Source organism: Lissotriton vulgaris, chromosome 7 (genome assembly GCF_964263255.1).
Source record: "Lissotriton vulgaris chromosome 7, aLisVul1.2, whole genome shotgun sequence".
In the NCBI taxonomy this organism is placed as follows: Eukaryota; Metazoa; Chordata; class Amphibia; order Caudata; family Salamandridae; genus Lissotriton; species Lissotriton vulgaris.
Window position 1 is genome coordinate 1,723,023,798 of NC_141695.1, and position 18,848 is coordinate 1,723,042,645.

The window sequence follows — 18,848 nt, forward strand, 5'->3', positions numbered from 1 at the left end:
TTAAGTAATTTGCACTTTGGTCACAGCTTTGAATTCTAAAGCAATATCTCAGAGGATTAAAGCTCCAGCTGGACAGCATAGCATACAAGCACATGTGACAGATTTACATTTTATATAAGAGTTCAGTGATTTCATGATTTTGTTGCAGGTATCATTCTGTTACCTGGGGTCACAAGTTACAGTCCTGGTAAATAGCTAGTTTAATTTTACAACCATTTCAATAGAGCCTCAAGTCACCTACAAGGCATACATTTGAAACTTTACAGGTCTTAAATAGCTGGTTTGTTATTCTGTGGTGGATTAAAAGGGGACCTCAGTCAGAAATGGTGGCATGCATGTGGCCTAATTTAGGATAACTAGTCCACCAGTGATGTTGTCACCCTGAAAGACGCCACGAGCAGGATTTCAATTGGTCTTTGAAGCGCATGGCATATTTCTACAACATGCCGCGAAATCACAACCAGCAGGTGAAGTGCACATGCCATGTGGGTTCTGACAATGTACCCCCAATTTGAGAAGTACTTTCACTGTGTCCACATAGACTGGGGCAACTTCTATTACTGGCTGATGTGGAATTTCTCAATGGGCTTTACCATAATATGGCACTTCCCATGACAATGTTAGCCAGTCTGGGGGAAAATGGCACCACTATGATGGACTTCTTCAAATAGGGCAGGACTTTCTTGACACCCTGGTGGATGGTTATTCCGCTGCACAGACCCAGCATCTGGGCTCTTACTAAATAGTGTTCATTCTATGCTGATGACTTGTGAATGTGGTTTCCTTTACTCTTGTCTACTGGAATAATGGTTCAATGGGCTTCGGAATAAATACTGTGTAGTGTTCTTTTAGTGGTCCAGACCCTAGTTGGTGCATGGTTGTGCCCTACTGTATATGTCTCCAGTATTCAGCACCGCCATCTATCACTGTCTCTAATACTGAGTACTCTTTGTTTGGTTCATGCTTGTCTCTATTTCCAGCCGTACTCTGCGACCTGGTTCCATTCTGCTGACATTGAAAACCGGATGAAGGTGCTAGACAAGAAATCTGAGGTGGCGGGCACAGCCAAAGCTGGGTTCTGGGAAGAGTATGATGTAAGCTGGAATGTCTGTTTACTCTCTGTTTACTCTCTCTCTCTCTCTCTCTCTCTCTCTCTCTCTCTCTCTCGCTATCTCCCTTTCTCTGTCTTAATGTCTCTCTCACTTGTTGTCTTGCTCTACCTGTCAGCCTCTCTTCTTTCTCTGTCTTTCTCTTCCTTCTCTGTTTATCCTCCCTTTTCCTCTCCCTCTGACCTTTTTCGTCCCCATCTACCCTATTACACTTTACCTATTCTCTTTCTAACTCCACCAAACTCCTGCTGTTGCTTAAACTAAAACTCTGGCAGAGTTCTACAAGGTTTGCTTTCCCACCCAAGGGTGCCACTGCTGAAGTTCGGTTCAATGCACCAATGCTGAATGTGAAAGACCGATTATGTAGCTGCTCAGAACCCCTCCCAATACACTTTTGAAGTGGAATCTTTGCTTTGGAGTTACTTACAATCCCTAAACCAGGACCTGGGACACTGTGGTACCAGAAACAACCCTATGTCACTCTTTATAATATCACACACACAAATGGCACTAAGAAGAATGGAAACTTTTAACTAAAAGCATTTATTCCAACAGGGCTAACTGTTTCTCAGCACTCTAAAATCACCACACAGAATATCATAAAAACAGCAAGTAAGCACGTTCCGAACAACGCAAATGAAAATGAGCATTTCTAACATAGTTAAAATGCCATTTAAAAACGAAACACCCTAAACCCTACGCCTATGCACTGCCCTAGGAAAGCATGGAAAATAGAACTTGTCAGGAGAAGCAACGCACAAAGAGGCGTGAAGGCAGTGTTGCATGCGAAAGGAAAACATACGCCACAGCAGCGTCCTTTTTCTTGCCTTCTGCTCACTATCTGAATCAGCTGCGATATAGCAACTTCTTGGTGCTCTAGCAGCAGTCGGAATCAGCTCCAGCATTATCTGGTGCGATAATCTTTTGCAGAAAACCTTTCTTGACAAGCAAATGGTCAAGTGGCAGTCCTTTTATACTATCTCTTATAAAGTATTGGATTTCGTACATAAGTTCAGAAGTTTCTGACATAGGCTATTTGCATCAAGGTGTATATTCCAGACATATCCTGATGATCCTAAAAGGTAAATGGACAACAATTCAGACTATTCTGTTTCGACTATATGTCCGTTCGTGCTCTTATTTGACCGTGAAATTTTGATAACTAGACACTTGTCCCTGACTGTTGTCACATAAGGTGTGATATCTATGTCATTGCTTGAATAACTTGACAATTTCACAGTCCTTATAATGATACGGTCAGACAACATCTGCGTTAAGGACCGACATGATAATGATTCTGCATAAATTGGGAAAAAATGGTGATGCCCATGACCTAATATTGAGAAAATAGCTACTCCGATAACTCAAGATGGAGACGGGAGCTTTCTTAAAATGGAGTCGAACATTAGGGCCTTAACATCACTGCTCTTGCTCTTTTACTCTATCTCTCCTCCTAACTCTCTCCCTCTCTCTCTCATCTGTCATTCCTGTCTTTCCCCTCTCTTTATCTCTGTTCGTCACTCTCCCTTCTCCTAATCTAGTTTTTCCTTGATCTCATTGCTGTCTCTTTTTGTCTGGCCCTCTAATGTCCATCTGCACTTTCCACCCATCACCCCATTGCTTTTGGTCCTTAATTAATTCTGTTAAGGTATCAGTTCCAACAGTTGCACATAGATCAGCATTTCTTATAGATGTGATTTAAGGGTTAGCACCTGAGTCATCCACGCCATTACTGTCTGAAGCCCTGGTGTATGTTTGCTCTTCTTTGGTTGCCCATGGTATGTGTCTCTTTTAATGTTTGTTTTTTAATGGTATTTTTACTATTTCTTCCTCTGTCGCTCCCTATCCTTCACTATATCCACCTTTCGTCCTCTAGTCTGTCCTCTTATCGCCTTCTTCCTTCTTCTCTTGCCCCATCACATTTCTTGCTCCTTGGTTAATTCACATTCTGCCTCATCTTGGTGGCTTCCAGGCCTTACAGAAGCAGGAGGCCAAGCAGGAGCGAGATTGCTCTGAAGGACAGCGGCCGGAGAACAAGAGCAAGAACCGGTACAAGAACATCCTACCCTGTGAGTATGGATGGCACCTATGAGACATGGAGGAGCTCTGAACATGCCCGTAGGAGATCTGAGTCTGTGTAAGACTTCTGAATGTACCTGTACCTATCAGAGAGCGGATCTGTAGTTATGGATTCGCGAACAGTGCTATGTAATGCCTTATAGCTTTGGTCCCCTTTGTTTTGAGTCTCCAAGTTGTTCTACAAAGTACACATTAGTTCAAAGTACACTCTTAACCAACGCTGGTCATTTTTTGCAAATTTCAAACAGATTGGACTATGAGGGATGAAACTAAAAGGGGTGCAGGTGTGACAAAAGTTGATTTTCCCCTCATAATTATAAGAATAAGTTTCACTCAAGATTGCAACAAAATCTGCACAGAGTGGAAGAGACGAAGGGCTCGGTCCACCTGGGATCTTTTTTTAGTTTGATGTAAACCTGGGCAGTAATTTTTGAGCTATCTACAGAGTAAATAAGTACAATAGAGAGTTGACATCTTAACTTTAAATCCTTGGGCACCCTGCAATTTCGTAAGCCGCCCTTTCGAGGAGCGAGAGGATGTGGATCGTTCTCTAACCGAGGCGGATATACGCAACAGCCCTCTTACAGGCAGGGGAATCTACGCTATCAAACACAGCGTTATCAATCCTTTGGTCAACGAAACAATCATTATTCCCAGAACAAGAGGAGACCGGCCTACCGCGGAAAGGATAAACGACAATGAGCCTTATCACCTGCCACCCCTTCTGTCCCAATCTCATACAAAAATTGGAGGACAAATATCAAAATTCTACTCAAAATGGTCATCGATAACATCGGACAGGTGGGTCCTGGACATTGTGGCCAAGGGCCATGCCCTCGAATTCGAACAGTTTCTTCCAAATGTTCCCCCATAGGGACCACCTCCAGCTCATCTAAAGGAGCTGTTTACCCAAATCAATTTGATGTTGAAGAAAGGAGCAATCGAGAAGGTTCTTCAAACTCTGAGGGGAACAGGATTCTACTCCAGATTTTTTCTAATAAAGAAGAAGTCCGGAGAATGGCGTCCAATTCTGGATCTCCGTGCCCTAAACAAATATCTGAAGAAGCTAACGTTCAGAATGTTATCGCTACAGGAAATACTGCATCTCCTATCGGCTGGAGACTACATGGCCACCTTGGATCTCCAAGATGCGTATTTCCACATCCCCATCTTACCTCGGCACAGAAAGTTCCTGCGATTCAGAGTGGCTGGCAGGGATTATCAATTCAAGGTCCTTCCCTTTGGACTGCGCTCGGCACCCAGGGTCTTTACAAAGGTCCTGGCTCCAGTAGCAGCACACCTCTGGCTGGAGGAAATACAAATATTTCCATATTTGGACGACTGCCTTATCAAGGCCAGTTCTTGCGCAGACACAGACAACCATTTACAACAGTGTCTAGCTTCTTTCAATCTCTGGGCCTTTCCATCAACGTCAGCAAGTCCCAGTTGGTACCATCCCGAAGACGAGCTTTCTTGGGAGCGACCCTAGACACCCAGCTGCTCCAAGCCTTCGTGTCAGATGAAAGACAAGTCAGAATACAGGACTTGGCTCGAAATCTACTTTCAAAAAAGTCAGTTTCAGTCCGACGGTTCAAATCCTTTCTGGGAATGGCATCGTCTTGCAGTCCGTTGATACCGAATTGCCGTCTCAGAATGAGGCCTCTTCAAGAAGAACTCAGCTTACAATGGCTGCAGGTCTCGGGTTCATTCGAGGACCTCATCCAGATCACCCCTCGCATGCGGGTTCCCTTCTCTGGTGGATGCAAAGAAAGAATCTGCAACAGGGCTGCGCGTTCCTTCAGGACGCACCAAACTTTACGATCCCCACGGACGCATCTCTCGAAGGCTGGGGAGCTCATCTTCAGGGACTGACAATCAGCTGCAAATGGAGCCCTCAGCAGAAACATTGGCACATCAATCTGTTGTAGCTGAGAGCCATCTTCCTTGCCCTCAAATCATTTCGAGCAATCATTCAAGGAGCCACTGTATTGGTTTGCACGGACAATACAACAAGCATGCACTCTGTCAACAAACAGGGAGGGACAAGATCAGCTCTTTTGTCTCAGGAAGCCCAGGAGCTATGGGCATGGGCAATACGACACAGAAACAATCTTCTGGCGGTTCATGTACTGGGAACAGAGAACGTTCTTGCAGACACTCTCAGCAGGACAACAGTGTCCACTCACGAGTGGGAACTTCATCAACAGACGGTGGATCGGATCTTTCGGCAGTGGGGTCATCCAAATCTGGACCTCTTTGCGACCAAGAAGAACAGCAAATGCCGGTTCTTTGCAAGTTGGCATCCCCACAAAGACTCTCAGGGGAATGCGTTTTCGATCAACTGGTCTCAAATATATGCTTACGCTTTTCCACCAATACCGTTAGTTCCCAGAGTCCTGCGGAAGATGAAGAAAGAACCGTGTCGGCTGATTCTTATTGCCCCCAGATGGCCTCGCCAATATTGGTTCACAGAGCTCCTTCTCCTATCGGAGTGCGAACCAATCCAGTTGCGTCCAACTCCGGACCTGCTCTCTATCCAGGACGGTCAGATTTACCATCCGGACCCGACATCTTTGAAGTTAGCGGCCTGGCGTCTGAATACCTTGAGTTTGCCCACCTAAACATTCCTGCAGATTGCAAGGAAGTACTAGCCAAAGCAAGAGCACCTGCTACTATAAAGACTTACAGTCTCAATTTGAAACGTTTTTGTATCTGGTGTCGCTCAGTTGGAATTCATCCTCTTTTGGCTAAGCCAGAGCAAATTTTACCTTTTTCCTTACATCTGGCAAAATCGGGATTGTCTCATGCAACCCTAAAGGTTTTCCTGGCAGCGATTTCAAGATACCGACAAGATGGGACCTCTTCTCTCTATTCTTCAAGAATTATACTACAATTCTTCAAAGGTCTTTTCAGAATGTTCCCTCCGTTACGTCGTCCACCACCATCGTGGCATCTTAATGCAGTGTTAGCGCAGCTCATGCGCCATCCTTTTGAGCCTATCCACAAAGCCAATTTGAAATTCCTTACGTGGAAAGTGTCACTTTTATTGGCTTTGACTTCCTCTAGAAGAGTCAGTGATATCCAGGCTTTCACAGTTCATCATCCTTTCTTACAGTTTACAAATAAGTCAGTGGTGCTCCGCACGAATCCGAAATTCATACCTAAGGTGCCTTCGGACTTCCACCTTAACGAGCCTGTCATCTTAAAGACATTCTTTCCTAACCCACAATCCCCTGCAGAAAGGGCATTGCTTACACCGGACATTAGGAGATGTTTAAAGTTCTATTTGCAAAGAACTTCTATGTTACGCAAATCTGATCAACATTTATCACCTATGGTGCGATTCGTAAAGGCCAAGCAGTATCTAAGCAAACAATTGCGAGATGGATCTCTGCAGCTATTGACTTTTGCCATACACAAGCAGGACGACCTTTGCAAGCAGCTCCTAGAGCGCACTCTACAAGGGCAGTGTCTTCCTCAACTGCTCTTGTTCGAGGCATGTGGGCTGCTGAATTCATATCTGTGCATAGATCGCCGCCTAGTGTTGGGTCCGGATGATTGCACATTGTTGTCCTGGAAGAGTCTTCGAAGTATCACGAGATAGGTGGCTCCTCCCCTGGATTACAGTGCGCATGGGCATCGCCTCCATCCCCAGATTGTTTTTTTACGCCATTGGGTTCGGATGTGTGTCGGTTCCCTCTGTCGGAACCGATAGTTGTTAACTCTCTTAACTCGAGACCAAAAGGTCTTTAGGCTTGGCGCCGGTATCGTTTTCGTTCGGGTTTACTGTTTCTTCAGCTCCGAACTCTCGCTGCCCTTCCGCGTACTGTCGGCGCGGACGGGCCTACACGACGCTCCAGACATGGAACGGACTCCGTTTAAACGGTGCCCGGTGTGCAACGCGAAATACTCGCACCTCGACGTGCACCCAGTGTGCAACACTTGTCTGTCGCCGGACCACGACGAGGCCAGGTGTATGGCCTGCTCGAAGTTCCGGTGCAAGAAGACCCTCAAGATTCGTCGGGCTGCGAGACTCCAGGCCCAACTGTCTGCGCCCCCGCCGGACAACATCTTCGAAGAAGACGTTGGAAGCGACAATGTCCATCAGGTTTCGGACTCTAGCCCTGCGTCCGAGGGGGAGGCCTACGACGCAGGAGACGAGGAGTTTGACGAAGCCGACCACGAGGTAGGGGACGACGATACGGCCGTTGCCACCGTGGGGGATAGGTCGGAGGAGGAGCATCCCCGGACTGACTCAGGGGTTGACCCCCTTTCTGCGGCCCAGGTCGAGGGATCGCTTTCGGGCCTTACCCAAGACCATGTTATTAGTCCAGCAGCCCCGCCTACGGGCCCGGCCACGGACGTTTTGGAAGTGCCACTCACATTTCCAAAAACGAAAGTGAAGCCTTCAGGTTCAACACCTCCGGCTGCGAAACCGAAAGTAAAAGCGGTACTGAAGGCTCTGGAGGCGTCAAAATCTAAGAAATTCAAAATGGCCGACATGGACAGTCCCGCCAAGATGGCCGACCCGAAGGCCTCGGGGTCGGTGCCGAAGGCGAAGTCGTCCGACGCGGCTGCGTCGGCGCCGAAGAAGGTCGCGGTCGATGACCCGAAGAAGGCTTCAAAGAAGCGTCAAGGCGATCCCAAAGCTCTGGCTTCCCCGGCTCTGGCCGTCGGAACCGAGGACGGTACCGCATCGACTCCGAAGACGGTGCCTCTCGCGGACACCACTCCCAAGTCAGGGAAATCACGCGAGGCGGTCACTCCCTCTCCAGCCCTTTCGAAGAAAGTCGAGGAGTCCCTGCAACGGATTCGGAAGGTCGCGGAGCTTCCCAACCCTGAAGCTGGGGTGTCGAAGCCCGCGCTGAAGCCGTCCAAGGCACAAGCGCCTATCCGCTTCACCCTGCCGCCGAAGTCGACGCCGAAGGCCTTCGCTTCGAAGCAGGTGGCTGGGGTGCCCGAGAAGGAGGTATCCATGCCCAAAGCATCTCCGGTGGTGTCTAAGCCTCGGCTCCAGCCACTCGCAGAGGGAGAACGTCGTGAAGTCATCATCGACGCCAATACCGGGAAACTGTCCCTCCTCAAGAGGAAAATCACCACGGAGCCGGTGCTGGAACATTTTCGCATTCCTCTCAAAAACAAGAAGGGCTCTGCGGGTGCTTCAGTGCCTTCGACGCCGGCATCTCCAGTTGACCTGCCGCGTTCCCCAGCTCGCTCCTCCGCGGGGGATGATGACGAGGATGAGGTCGAGTACAACTATCCGGCGTACTCGGATCCGGAGGAGGAACATGAACCCTGGTCTGCCGGAGGCGACCCTGAGGACCCGCAGTCGGGTCAGGAGCCGCATCTCTTCGCGGCGAAAACATCGCCAACGGAGGACTCTGCTGCCTTCAACGCGCTCATCGAGAGAGCTGCGGCTAACCACGATGTCGAGCTACACTCAGACCCTGTGGATGTGGACTTTTTATTCGACACTTTCTCTGTGGCCGAAAAGTCAATCAAAACTTTGCCGATGCTCAAAGGAGTGCTCAAGCACGCGCAGGAGGTCTTCAAGGAGCCCACACGGGCACGTGTCATCAATCCACGCATTGATAAAAAATATAAGGCAGCGCCCTCGGATCCAACATATATCAAGGGACACTTGCCACTGGACTCTTTGGTTGTTTCCAACGCTCGCAAGAGGGCGAACTCACAGACAACTGGTGACGCTCCTCCCCCAGACAAAGAGTCCAAAATATTTGAGGCCTCAGGGAAACGGATTGCTGCACAGGCAGCTAACATTTGGCGCATCTCAAACACGCAGGCCCTACTTGCACGCTACGATAGGGCTCATTATGACACCCTAGAAGCACTGCTGCAGCACTTGCCTGACCAGTACAAGGAGGCAGGGGAGATGTTAATTCAAGAGGGAAAGCTCATCACAAACGCTTCCATAAAATGTGCGCTAGATGTGGCTGACACAGCATCCAGGGCAATCAACACTAGTGTGTTGCTCAGAAGACATGCATGGCTTAGGATTTCAGGGTTTAAACCTGATATACAAACGACCATCCTGAACCAGACGGTTAATCCTGCCCATTTGTTTGGCCCTGAGGTGGATGCGACGCTTGAAAAGATGAAAAAAGATACAGACACTGCTAAGTCTATGGGGGCCCTTCAGTCTCAGCAGTTTCGGGGTGGCTCCTTTCGCCGCTCCAATACCAGAGGCACCTCAAGGGGTCAGGCATCGCAATCCACCCAGTACTACAAAGGCAATACCCAGACCTCATACACCAACAAGGGTAGAGGTGGCTACAGAGGCAACAACATCAAAGGCAGGGGACGTGGAAACAACAGCTCCAGGTCCACCGCCGCCAACAAGCAGTGACGCCTTGTCACTGCCCCCCGACCACACAACACCGGTCGGGGGGAGACTCCAGCAGTTCCTGCCCGCGTGGAAATCCATCACCACGGACAGGTGGGTCAAGTCTCTTATCCAGTACGGTTACTGTCTGGAACTTACCTCCACTCCACCGAACTTACCTCCAAGAAGCCATCCTATGTCCGGCGAGCACTTGCTCTTGTTGCAGCAGGAAGTTCAGGTCATGCTGCAAAAAGGCGCAATAGAGCTCGTTCCACTGCAGGAAAGGGGTACAGGAGTTTACTCTCTGTACTTTCTAATCCCCAAAAAGGACGGTTCCCTGCGGCCCATCCTGGACCTCAGGCCCCTCAACTGGTACATTCTCTCGGAGCATTTCCATATGCTCACGTTGCAGCAGGTACTCCCTCTGCTTCAACAGGGGGACTTCCTGGCTACGTTGGATCTAAAAGACGCATACTTTCATATCCCCCTGCATCCTTCCCACAGGAAGTATCTCAGATTCACGATCCAAGACCAGCACTACCAGTTCAGGGTTCTGCCGTTCGGGGTCACCACAGCGCCAAGGGTCTTTACGAAGTGCCTGGCGACTGTGGCGGCGCATCTGCGACGCCAGAACGTCCACGTCTACCCTTACCTGGACGACTAGCTCATTCAAGCAAAAACAGAACAACAGTGCGCCGACCACGTGTCCCGCACCATTCATCTCCTGCACGATCTGGGATTCTCTCTGAACTACCCGAAATCCCATCTCCAGCCCGCCCATGTACGACAGTATCTGGGCGCAACAATAAACACTCTGGCAGCCACTGCGCAGCCAAATTCAGTGAGAATCGCCAGTATCCAAACGCTGATCCAACGATTCAGACCTCAACACTCGCTTCCAGCGAAGGTGTTCATGCAGTTGATAGGCATGATGGCCTCCTGCATCTCCATTGTCCCGCACGCGAGGCTACATATGCGTCCGCTTCAGGAGTGCCTGGCACGTCAGTCGACTCAGGCTCATGGGCAACTGACAGACCAAGTGTTGGTGAGCGGTCGGGCATACAACTCTCTTCATTGGTGGAATCCACAAAACCTTTGCAAGGGCCGACCATTCCAAGAGCCTGTGCCGCAGATTATCCTGACAACGGACGCTTCTCTCCAGGGTTGGGGAGCGCATGTACTCCACTACACGGTGCAGGGACTATGGACACTACAGCAAAGGAAGATGCACATCAATGTGTTGGAACTGATGGCAATCTTCATGGCCTTGAAGGCATTCAAAGTACATCTGTGCAACAAGGTCGTGTTGATCCGGACGGACAACATGACAGCCATGTACTACATTCAGAAGCAGGGAGGCACACACTCTCCGCAGCTGTCTCATCTGGCTCAGAGCATGTGGAAGTGGGCCATCCAGAGGAACTTCTTCCTCATGGCGGAGCATCTCCCGGGCAAGGACAACCAGATGGCGGACCTGCTCAGCAGGCACAGCCATCAAATGCACGAGTGGGAGATACATCCATCCGTACTCCAACCGTACTTCCAAAGGTGGGGTCATCCAGAGATAGACCTGTTCGCCACAAAGGAGAACGCAAAATGCCAAAGCTTCGCCGCCAGGTTCCCACACCCGCAATCACAGGGCAATGCGATGTGGATGAACTGGTCAGGCAGATTTGCGTACGCTTTTCCCCCAGCACCTCTGATACCGCTGGTGGCACGCAAGCTCAGGCAGCACTCGATGACTCTCATCCTGGTTGCTCCAACGTGGGCTCGCCAACCGTGGTACACCACGTTTCTGGAACTCTCCGTGGTACCGCATCAAAGGCTTCATCTCACTCCCAGCCTTCTGACGCAGAGCCATGGCGACATTCAGCACCCAGATCCGCAACAGGTCAACCTGGCGATCTGGCTCCTGAAGTCCTAGAGTTTGGCTACCTCAATCTTCCTCCCGATTGCATGAACATCATTCGGGAGGCAAGAAAGCCCACTACTAGAGCTTGTTATGCGGCTAAATGGAAGAGGTTTGTCATTTACTGTGTTAACCACGATATTGACCCGCTAGATGCTTCCATTCAAAACATCATTGGTTACCTGTTCCACCTGTATCAATGCAATTTGGCGTACTCTTCCATCCGCATTCACCTGTCTGCTATGGCAGCATACCTCCAGAATAGGCAACACCTGTCACTTTTTAAGGTCCCTGCTATCAAGGCTTTTCTGGAAGGACTCAAGAGAGTCATTCCACCAAGGACCCCACCAGCTCCAGAATGGAACCTCAATGTGGTTCTTACAAGACTGATGGGTCCTCCCTTTGAGCCACTGCACTCTTGTGAGCTTCAGTTTCTGACTTGGAAGGTTGCTTTCTTAGTAGCAATTACATCGCTACGGAGGGTTAGCGAGTTGCAGGCGCTCACCATCCAGGAACCTTTCTTCCAAGTACATGCTAACAGGGTTGTGCTCCGCACTAACCCTAAATTCTTTCCCAAGGTTGTGTCTCAATTCCATATGAACCAGACAATTGAGTTGCCGGTGTTTTTCCAAAACCCAGAGACGCTGGCGGAGCGGATGCTCCACACCCTTGACGTTACAAGAGCCTTGATGTACTATGTGGACAGGACAAAAGATTTCCGCAAAACCAAGCAGCTTTTCGTTGCTTTTGCCTCACACCACAAGGGAAACGCTATCTCCAAAGCTGGGATCGCTAGGTGGATTGTGAAATGCATTCAGATCTGTTACGCTAAAGCTAAACGCACTCTCACTATCCCACCGAGAGCCCACTCCACCAGGAAGTTGGGGGCCTCTATGGCTTTCCTAGGTAACATTCCCTTAGAAGATATTTGTAGAGCAGCCACATGGTCTACCACACATACTTTCACTAAACATTACTGTGTAGACGTGCACTCCAAACAGCAGGCAGCTGTTGGTCAGGCTGTTCTCAAAACACTTTTTCAGACTGCTGCAGCTGGCACGGGCGGCCGCCGCTAATGGAGGGACTGCTATGTATTCTATGCACAGATATGAATTCAGTAGCCCACATGCCTCGAACTGCAAATGCTACTTACCAGTATGCATCTGTTCTTGGCATGTAGGGCTGCTGACATTCATATCGCCCACCCTCCTCCCCGGCGCCTGTAGCAGCTGCAGTCTTCATATATATATATATGCTCATAGCATGGTCATCACTCACATTCTTCACTCCATCTCTGCCAATGGCTAAAAACAATCTGGGGATGGAGGCGATGCCCATGCGCACTGTAGTCCAGGGGAGGAGCCACCTATCTCGTGATACTTCGAAGACTCTTCCAGGACAACAATGTGCAATCATCCGGACCCAACACTAGGCGGCGATCTATGCACAGATATGAATGTCAGCAGCCCTACATGCCAAGAACAGATGCATACTGGTAAGTAGCATTTGCATTCTCTGGAGTCCCTCTCCAGCACATCTGCAGAGCGGCGACCTGGGCCATTTCACCTAACACTACTGTTTGGATGCAGCCGGCGAGACCGATGCTTCAGTGGGTCAAGCAGTTCTGCGTAATCTTTTCAAATAAGGTGAGCCTTTGTTTCCCACCTCCTCTTACTGCTGTCAGACGCTTAGTTATGGTTATTTTATTGTGCACATGCTCAAGTATTTGCATTTTAGCATGCTTTTAGTGATGTGATTATTTACATATATATATATATATATATATATATATATATATATATATATATATATATATATATATATATATATTTCATGGTTATGTGCATCTCATATTTACCAGCTTATGCTCCAAGGAGCGTCATCCAGACACGGATGTGTACTGCTAACTACTCTGATTCAGGCATGTGAATCTATGAAAGACACCCCTAATACTGGAGAAGAGCAATAGTTACTTACCTGTAATCTGTGGTTCTCCAGTGTTAGAGTCTTTCATAGATTCACATGCAACCCGCCCACCTCCCCTCAGAGGCTCTTAGGCTACATTGGTTTACCATCACTCCCTGCGAGAAAATCTGAGAGCCTGAGCCTCTGGGGAGAACAATCTGGTCGGTGCTGTCGCCTGATTGGCTGCAGGTTGGTCTATACAAAATGACTAGGATAGTCATGAGTGTGGAAGTTTTTTCTCCTGTAGCTTGGGCTACTTTACTTCCTGGTTGGGAATTACTGGTTTTTACTATGATATTATGGCATATTATTGCTATTTTTTGTACCGTGGGACTCCCACTCCGACGACGGGGAATGATTCAGGCATGTGAATCTATGAAAGACACCAATACTGGAGAACCACAGATTACAGGTAAGTAACTATTGTTCAAATGCACCAATAGGGAACCAGCAAGAAGAAACATTTTTCCTCAGAATACATTTGAAGTTTCTCTCATTGTAGTACTAGATTAGGTCTGCAGAGGTTGTCACAGTTTATTCAGGCAATCCAATTGATACATTGTGTAGCACTAGCCTGGGACAGTTCGAATGTCAAATGGCTAGGTCCAGAGGGAGACGGGTCTCTGGGAACATTCTCAGTTATATGGGAGAGCCTCGCAATTCTTTATTTGGAACGAGAAGAACAACATTTACACGTGATAGGTTGCGACGTTGGTGCAAGATGAAGAATAGTTGTAAACCCAACACGCCCAATTTGTAATGTGTTTAATATAGAGAGAAATCGGCTTTCACACCTCTAATAGAGAAACGGCAAATCTAAAAGATGAAAAAGCTAATTATGCAGAGTTGCCAAACTACATTCTAAGAAAACATGATATTATCACTACCAAACCATAAAACACCCAGAGACAAACTATAATAAAAAATATACATGGATTTGGAGCGTTTGTGATAAGATTGTGATTGGGAAGTATTGCTGAGGGCCATGGCCTTGTGGTTGTGCCCTGTATTATGTCCTGTACCATTGTGTCTGGGGACAGACTTTTAATGTGGCAAACCAGTATTGAGTACACCCTATTCCAGGGCTGATGGGGCATGGCCCTTCGCCAAACCTTTTAGTTCTCTTATTTAACAATAATTCCATGTATTAATTTCTAATAAAGTGCACTTTTTGTGACCCCCCCCCCATAACTTCCTACTGCAGAACCAATAGCACACAGCTTTCATAAGGCTTTTGTGCATATGACCATCTTCATTCAGCCCCTTTGCCCCAGTACTTGCTGGAAAGACCAACTGCAAGTGTACTTCTTCATCCAATTGAATTCTAATATTTTTCAAAATTTTCAGCATAGAATCTGCTTCAGATCCATATGTGCACACATTTTGAAAACAAGATGTGAAGTTCTTTAGGCATGGTGTTCAGAATACAAAAAATAAAAAGACCATAAGCTAGAGAAAAAAAATGTTTAAATAACTATAAAGCTGCATCCCTTAGGGCTGTGCTTTCCAAACGGTGTGTTGTGACATGTTAGTCTGTCGGCTGCCGTCTGTAGGTGTGTCACACAACATGGTCTATGCAATACGGTCTAGGCATCATGCAGGATGGTACTGCGCATGCTACTGATACATTACCTGCTCCTGCGAAAGAGGAGGAGTCTCCAGTGGCGGGACAGCGAGCTGTGATTGGAGTCGGAGCATCGCTGCTGCTCGCTGCCACCCTCCTTCAGACCCGTTGCAGTACCTGGCAGCGCCAGTGGCGGTGAGTAGACTGCTGGTGGCTCCTGCAGTGCAGTGATCTGCGTCACCCCCCGCAGTCCTGTTCAGTGTACCTCAGGGGGAGGCCAGCAGCACCATCGCTAGCCACTGGGGGGAAGTGACAGCAGCATCGCCAGTGACGTGGCTCCTCCAGCTCCAAATGCTCACTATCAACCTCATACATCTCATTAAAATAGTGAGTGTTGCTGGTTATTAGCAAATAGTTTTCATTCTTGCACATATTTACATATTGTTACTCCTAAATGACAGCAGTCTTGGAAATGTATTTATGTTATTCTTTTACAAATCATATATATTGCTATTTGAACTCAATTAGGGAACTTGTCGACTTTTTACTCAAAATGATTGTGTGCTGCTTAATTGGGCCTACTTGAAGCCTTTCAGTCCATTCCTTTCTCTCATTCCACATCCCCATCCATTATGAAATGGCATGGGTCACCTGCATAGGCTTATAACACATTTTAGTGATTTTTTTCATTTTTATTATTCCGGTAATACTTGCCGAACCATGATGTTGGGGGTCAAAGCATATCGGAGTAGAGTAAGAATTGGCTGCTTTAGTGTTTAAATTCTGGTTGTAGGGTTTGGTAGAATTTAAGGGTAACTTCCTTTATTACATCCCCTAGTATAGAGATTCCAATGAGGTCCCATTCTCCAAAGTCCTCAAGGCCGGCCACCAGGGGTCATCATGCTGGAGACCAGGCGGGTGTCAAGAGCAGTGAGCTGCATTCGAAGATGTATGTTGGGTTGTGCGGTCTGTTGTAAATGCAGGAAGAATGCATTCAAAAGCGGAGGGAGCATGTTCTGGTGTTGTAACAATATGCTTTTGTTTGACTGTTCGCTCTTGATTTCAAATGAGCAATCAAAAGAAGTTGAAAAGCAAAAAAAGACCAGCCACCTGGGCCAGAACCATGCCCAACCATAGGGGAGTCTGCTCAATCAGCTTATTGTGCCTCCCTATATGACGCATGGTAGACCTCCACAGTTTGAGGACAACTCTAGCCACCTGCGGGAGGAATGGTGTTGTAGATTGCCACATAATAGTTCGAAGTCTTGGGGTACCCTGATAGCCCGTTTTTGTACTACCGGTACATTTGCAGGGTCATCCCAGGTATCTTGCAGCTATTCATTTATTATGATTAGTGGTGGTGCCTTATATTATGTTCGATATCAGCTGCTGTGATGCCACATTGAACGCAGACTTAAAGCATTTAGTCAAGCCTATGGGTGGAAGGGCCTTGTTCCATAGAAATCTGCGGTGCACCTCGTTAACCCTATCAAAGAGGGCACTTGTTATGTCCTACGGGTAGTTCTGCAGTTGATATAAGGGACACCATTTTAAAAATGGCTGGTTGGCCTAAGAGTGACATTGGGAGGACCGACCACATTTTGATATCTGTAATCAAATCATCAATTGGTAGTTGTATGTTGTCCTTCTAGGTCTCGATCAGTAGGCGTGATGAAGACTCCCCAGTAGCGAAACCCTGTGTGGTCACCTGAATGTCTGCAGCCGAGACTAGGTCCCAGGGGTAGGAGTTGACAGGGAAGATCGTAGATGTGGCTGTGTTAACCCCTTCGATGCTGATGACGAGCTCAGCTCGTCATCAGTCACGGTGTTCGTGTGCTGATGACGAGCTGAGCTCGTCATGTAACGCGGCTTTTGCAAAAAAGCCACGTAGCGCAAAAATAACCCCCGCACGCATGTGGTTAATGAAGAGTCCTGATGGTTCCCAAAAAATCCAGAGAATTCGGAGCGTACAAGGGCCAGAGGCCCTGAGGGTCTATCAAAAATATCAGTAGGTCACCTGCATAAAGGGCGACACACGCACCTTATTTTAGTAACTCAAGACTGCATGGGGAGGAACATGGAAGGCTGTGGTCCACCAACTCTTCCTACGTTACTACCAGAGTATCAAAACACAGCCATAACCATGAGTGGGAGGAAAGGTGTGCCGAAGGACTATTACAAGGAAGATGAAGAAAACGGAATTGGAATACTGTATGCAATCGAGGCATTTATACCGTCTTCTGCTTTCACTGCACCATACTTAGTTAAAGAGCCTTTTCTTACCTAGCCCCTCAACTATGGAATAAACTACCTACACATCTGCAGTCCCTTTCCAATCATCAGGCTTTTCACAAGGGCTTAAAAACCTGGCTCTTTCCCAATTAATCTCCTCTCCTCCGCTCCCTCTCATTCTTGGTTGTCGTTTGTTGCTAAGCGCCTTGAGACTTTTGTGATTTGTGCGCTATACAAGAGACTATGACTATGACTATACTCGAGGCCAACTGAGGCAAAAGACAGGTTTTAGCACTGTGTTGTGTCCCAACATAATGTTACACTCAACAGCTGCACATCTGATCACTCAATGAGTGTTGACATTGATAGAATATAGAAGGAGGAACAAAGTGGCTAGAGCCTCAGTCTCTGGTATGTCCTGAATCCAAAGTGTGAGGTCACAAACTAACTAAATACACTTGAGAACATTTCTGCAAGCTGAAGTAATCTGGATTATCTCGACCTGATCATCATGCATTGAAGATCCTCAGACGGGGCGCTCCCGAAATGAAAGTGACTCCCATTAGCGAATCAGATAGCTAGAAAAGTAGCCCACATTTGCTAATCAGGGAAGTTTTGAGCTTGTAAAGACAGTTTGTGTAAGTGTTTTACAATGTGTGGGAGACTGCATGCATTTGTGCTTGCTGCAGGCAATGTGTATGGTAAAATCTGAGAAAACCATACTACAGAAGACCAGTCAGACCATAAAACAGGCCCTCAAGCAGAGAAAAGGCAGCACTCAAACTGACTTATCAGACCCGCCCTTCAGCCATTGCCATATTGCCTTATAGGCTTGTCCAACCCTGCCATTAACACCCTCACACAAGTAATCAGATTTGGGAAAATTGTATTAGAGCCAGTGTCAGACAGTAATTTTGCAGGGGGACAGGAGGGTCAGACACACATATACACTCACTCAGACCCATGCAGTCAAAAACGTTCACACACACACACGCATTGGCAACACTCACTCATAACAAATTCATACATAAATGCATAAACACACACACGCACCAAACATTCAAAAACATAAAATTTACCTGCCCTTCAGCTCCTGTGGAGAACATCCTCGAAGGACCCAGGAGGGTTGGGACTGCTGCCTTTTCTCACTGGCCAATGAGACGAAGCAGCAGTCCCTCCCTCGTCACAGAGTGGGATGGGGTCAGGGAGACATGCTGACCCCACCCCACTGTTTGACGAGGTGCCACTGATTGTCAATTGGCCCTGGGCACTTCATGGCTTAAAACAGTCAGGGCAATCAGTGATGCTCGCCCTTGTCACGAGGGGGAGGGCCTCGGGGCACTTTTGCCAGGCTGAGGAGGTCACGCCAACAGAGCTGTAAAGTCCTCAACCTGGCAAATTTCAGCACAGGCAGCCAGGAGCCTACGCGGTGAGCACATGTCTAGCTCCTCGCTGCCTGAACAAAAGGGTGTCTGTCAGGATGACCTTTGCTTAGCCTGACACACTGTTATTCCCCGCAAAAAGGTGAGAATTTTCCGCCCGTATGGATGGGCCACGGCTGATTAAGGTGGTCTCATACATGTGATTTTGAACTTGAGGAGAGCTCAGAGGTGGGTTGTAGGAGCAATGTGGAGACCTCTAACATAC

The 18,848-nt window shown here is 47.8% G+C and overlaps 1 protein-coding gene across 1 annotated transcript in view; it reads left to right on the forward strand.

Annotated features, from left to right (window-relative positions):
• Positions 1–18,848, forward strand: part of LOC147706435 (tyrosine-protein phosphatase non-receptor type 6-like) — a 315,590-nt gene that overhangs the window by 201,145 nt on the left and 95,597 nt on the right. Inside the window, exons 8-9 of the mRNA XM_086932941.1 lie at positions 981–1,094; positions 3,082–3,178. Of these exons, the coding sequence (XP_086789067.1) occupies positions 981–1,094; positions 3,082–3,178 (211 nt within the window). The remainder of the gene's footprint in view (positions 1–980; positions 1,095–3,081; positions 3,179–18,848) is intronic.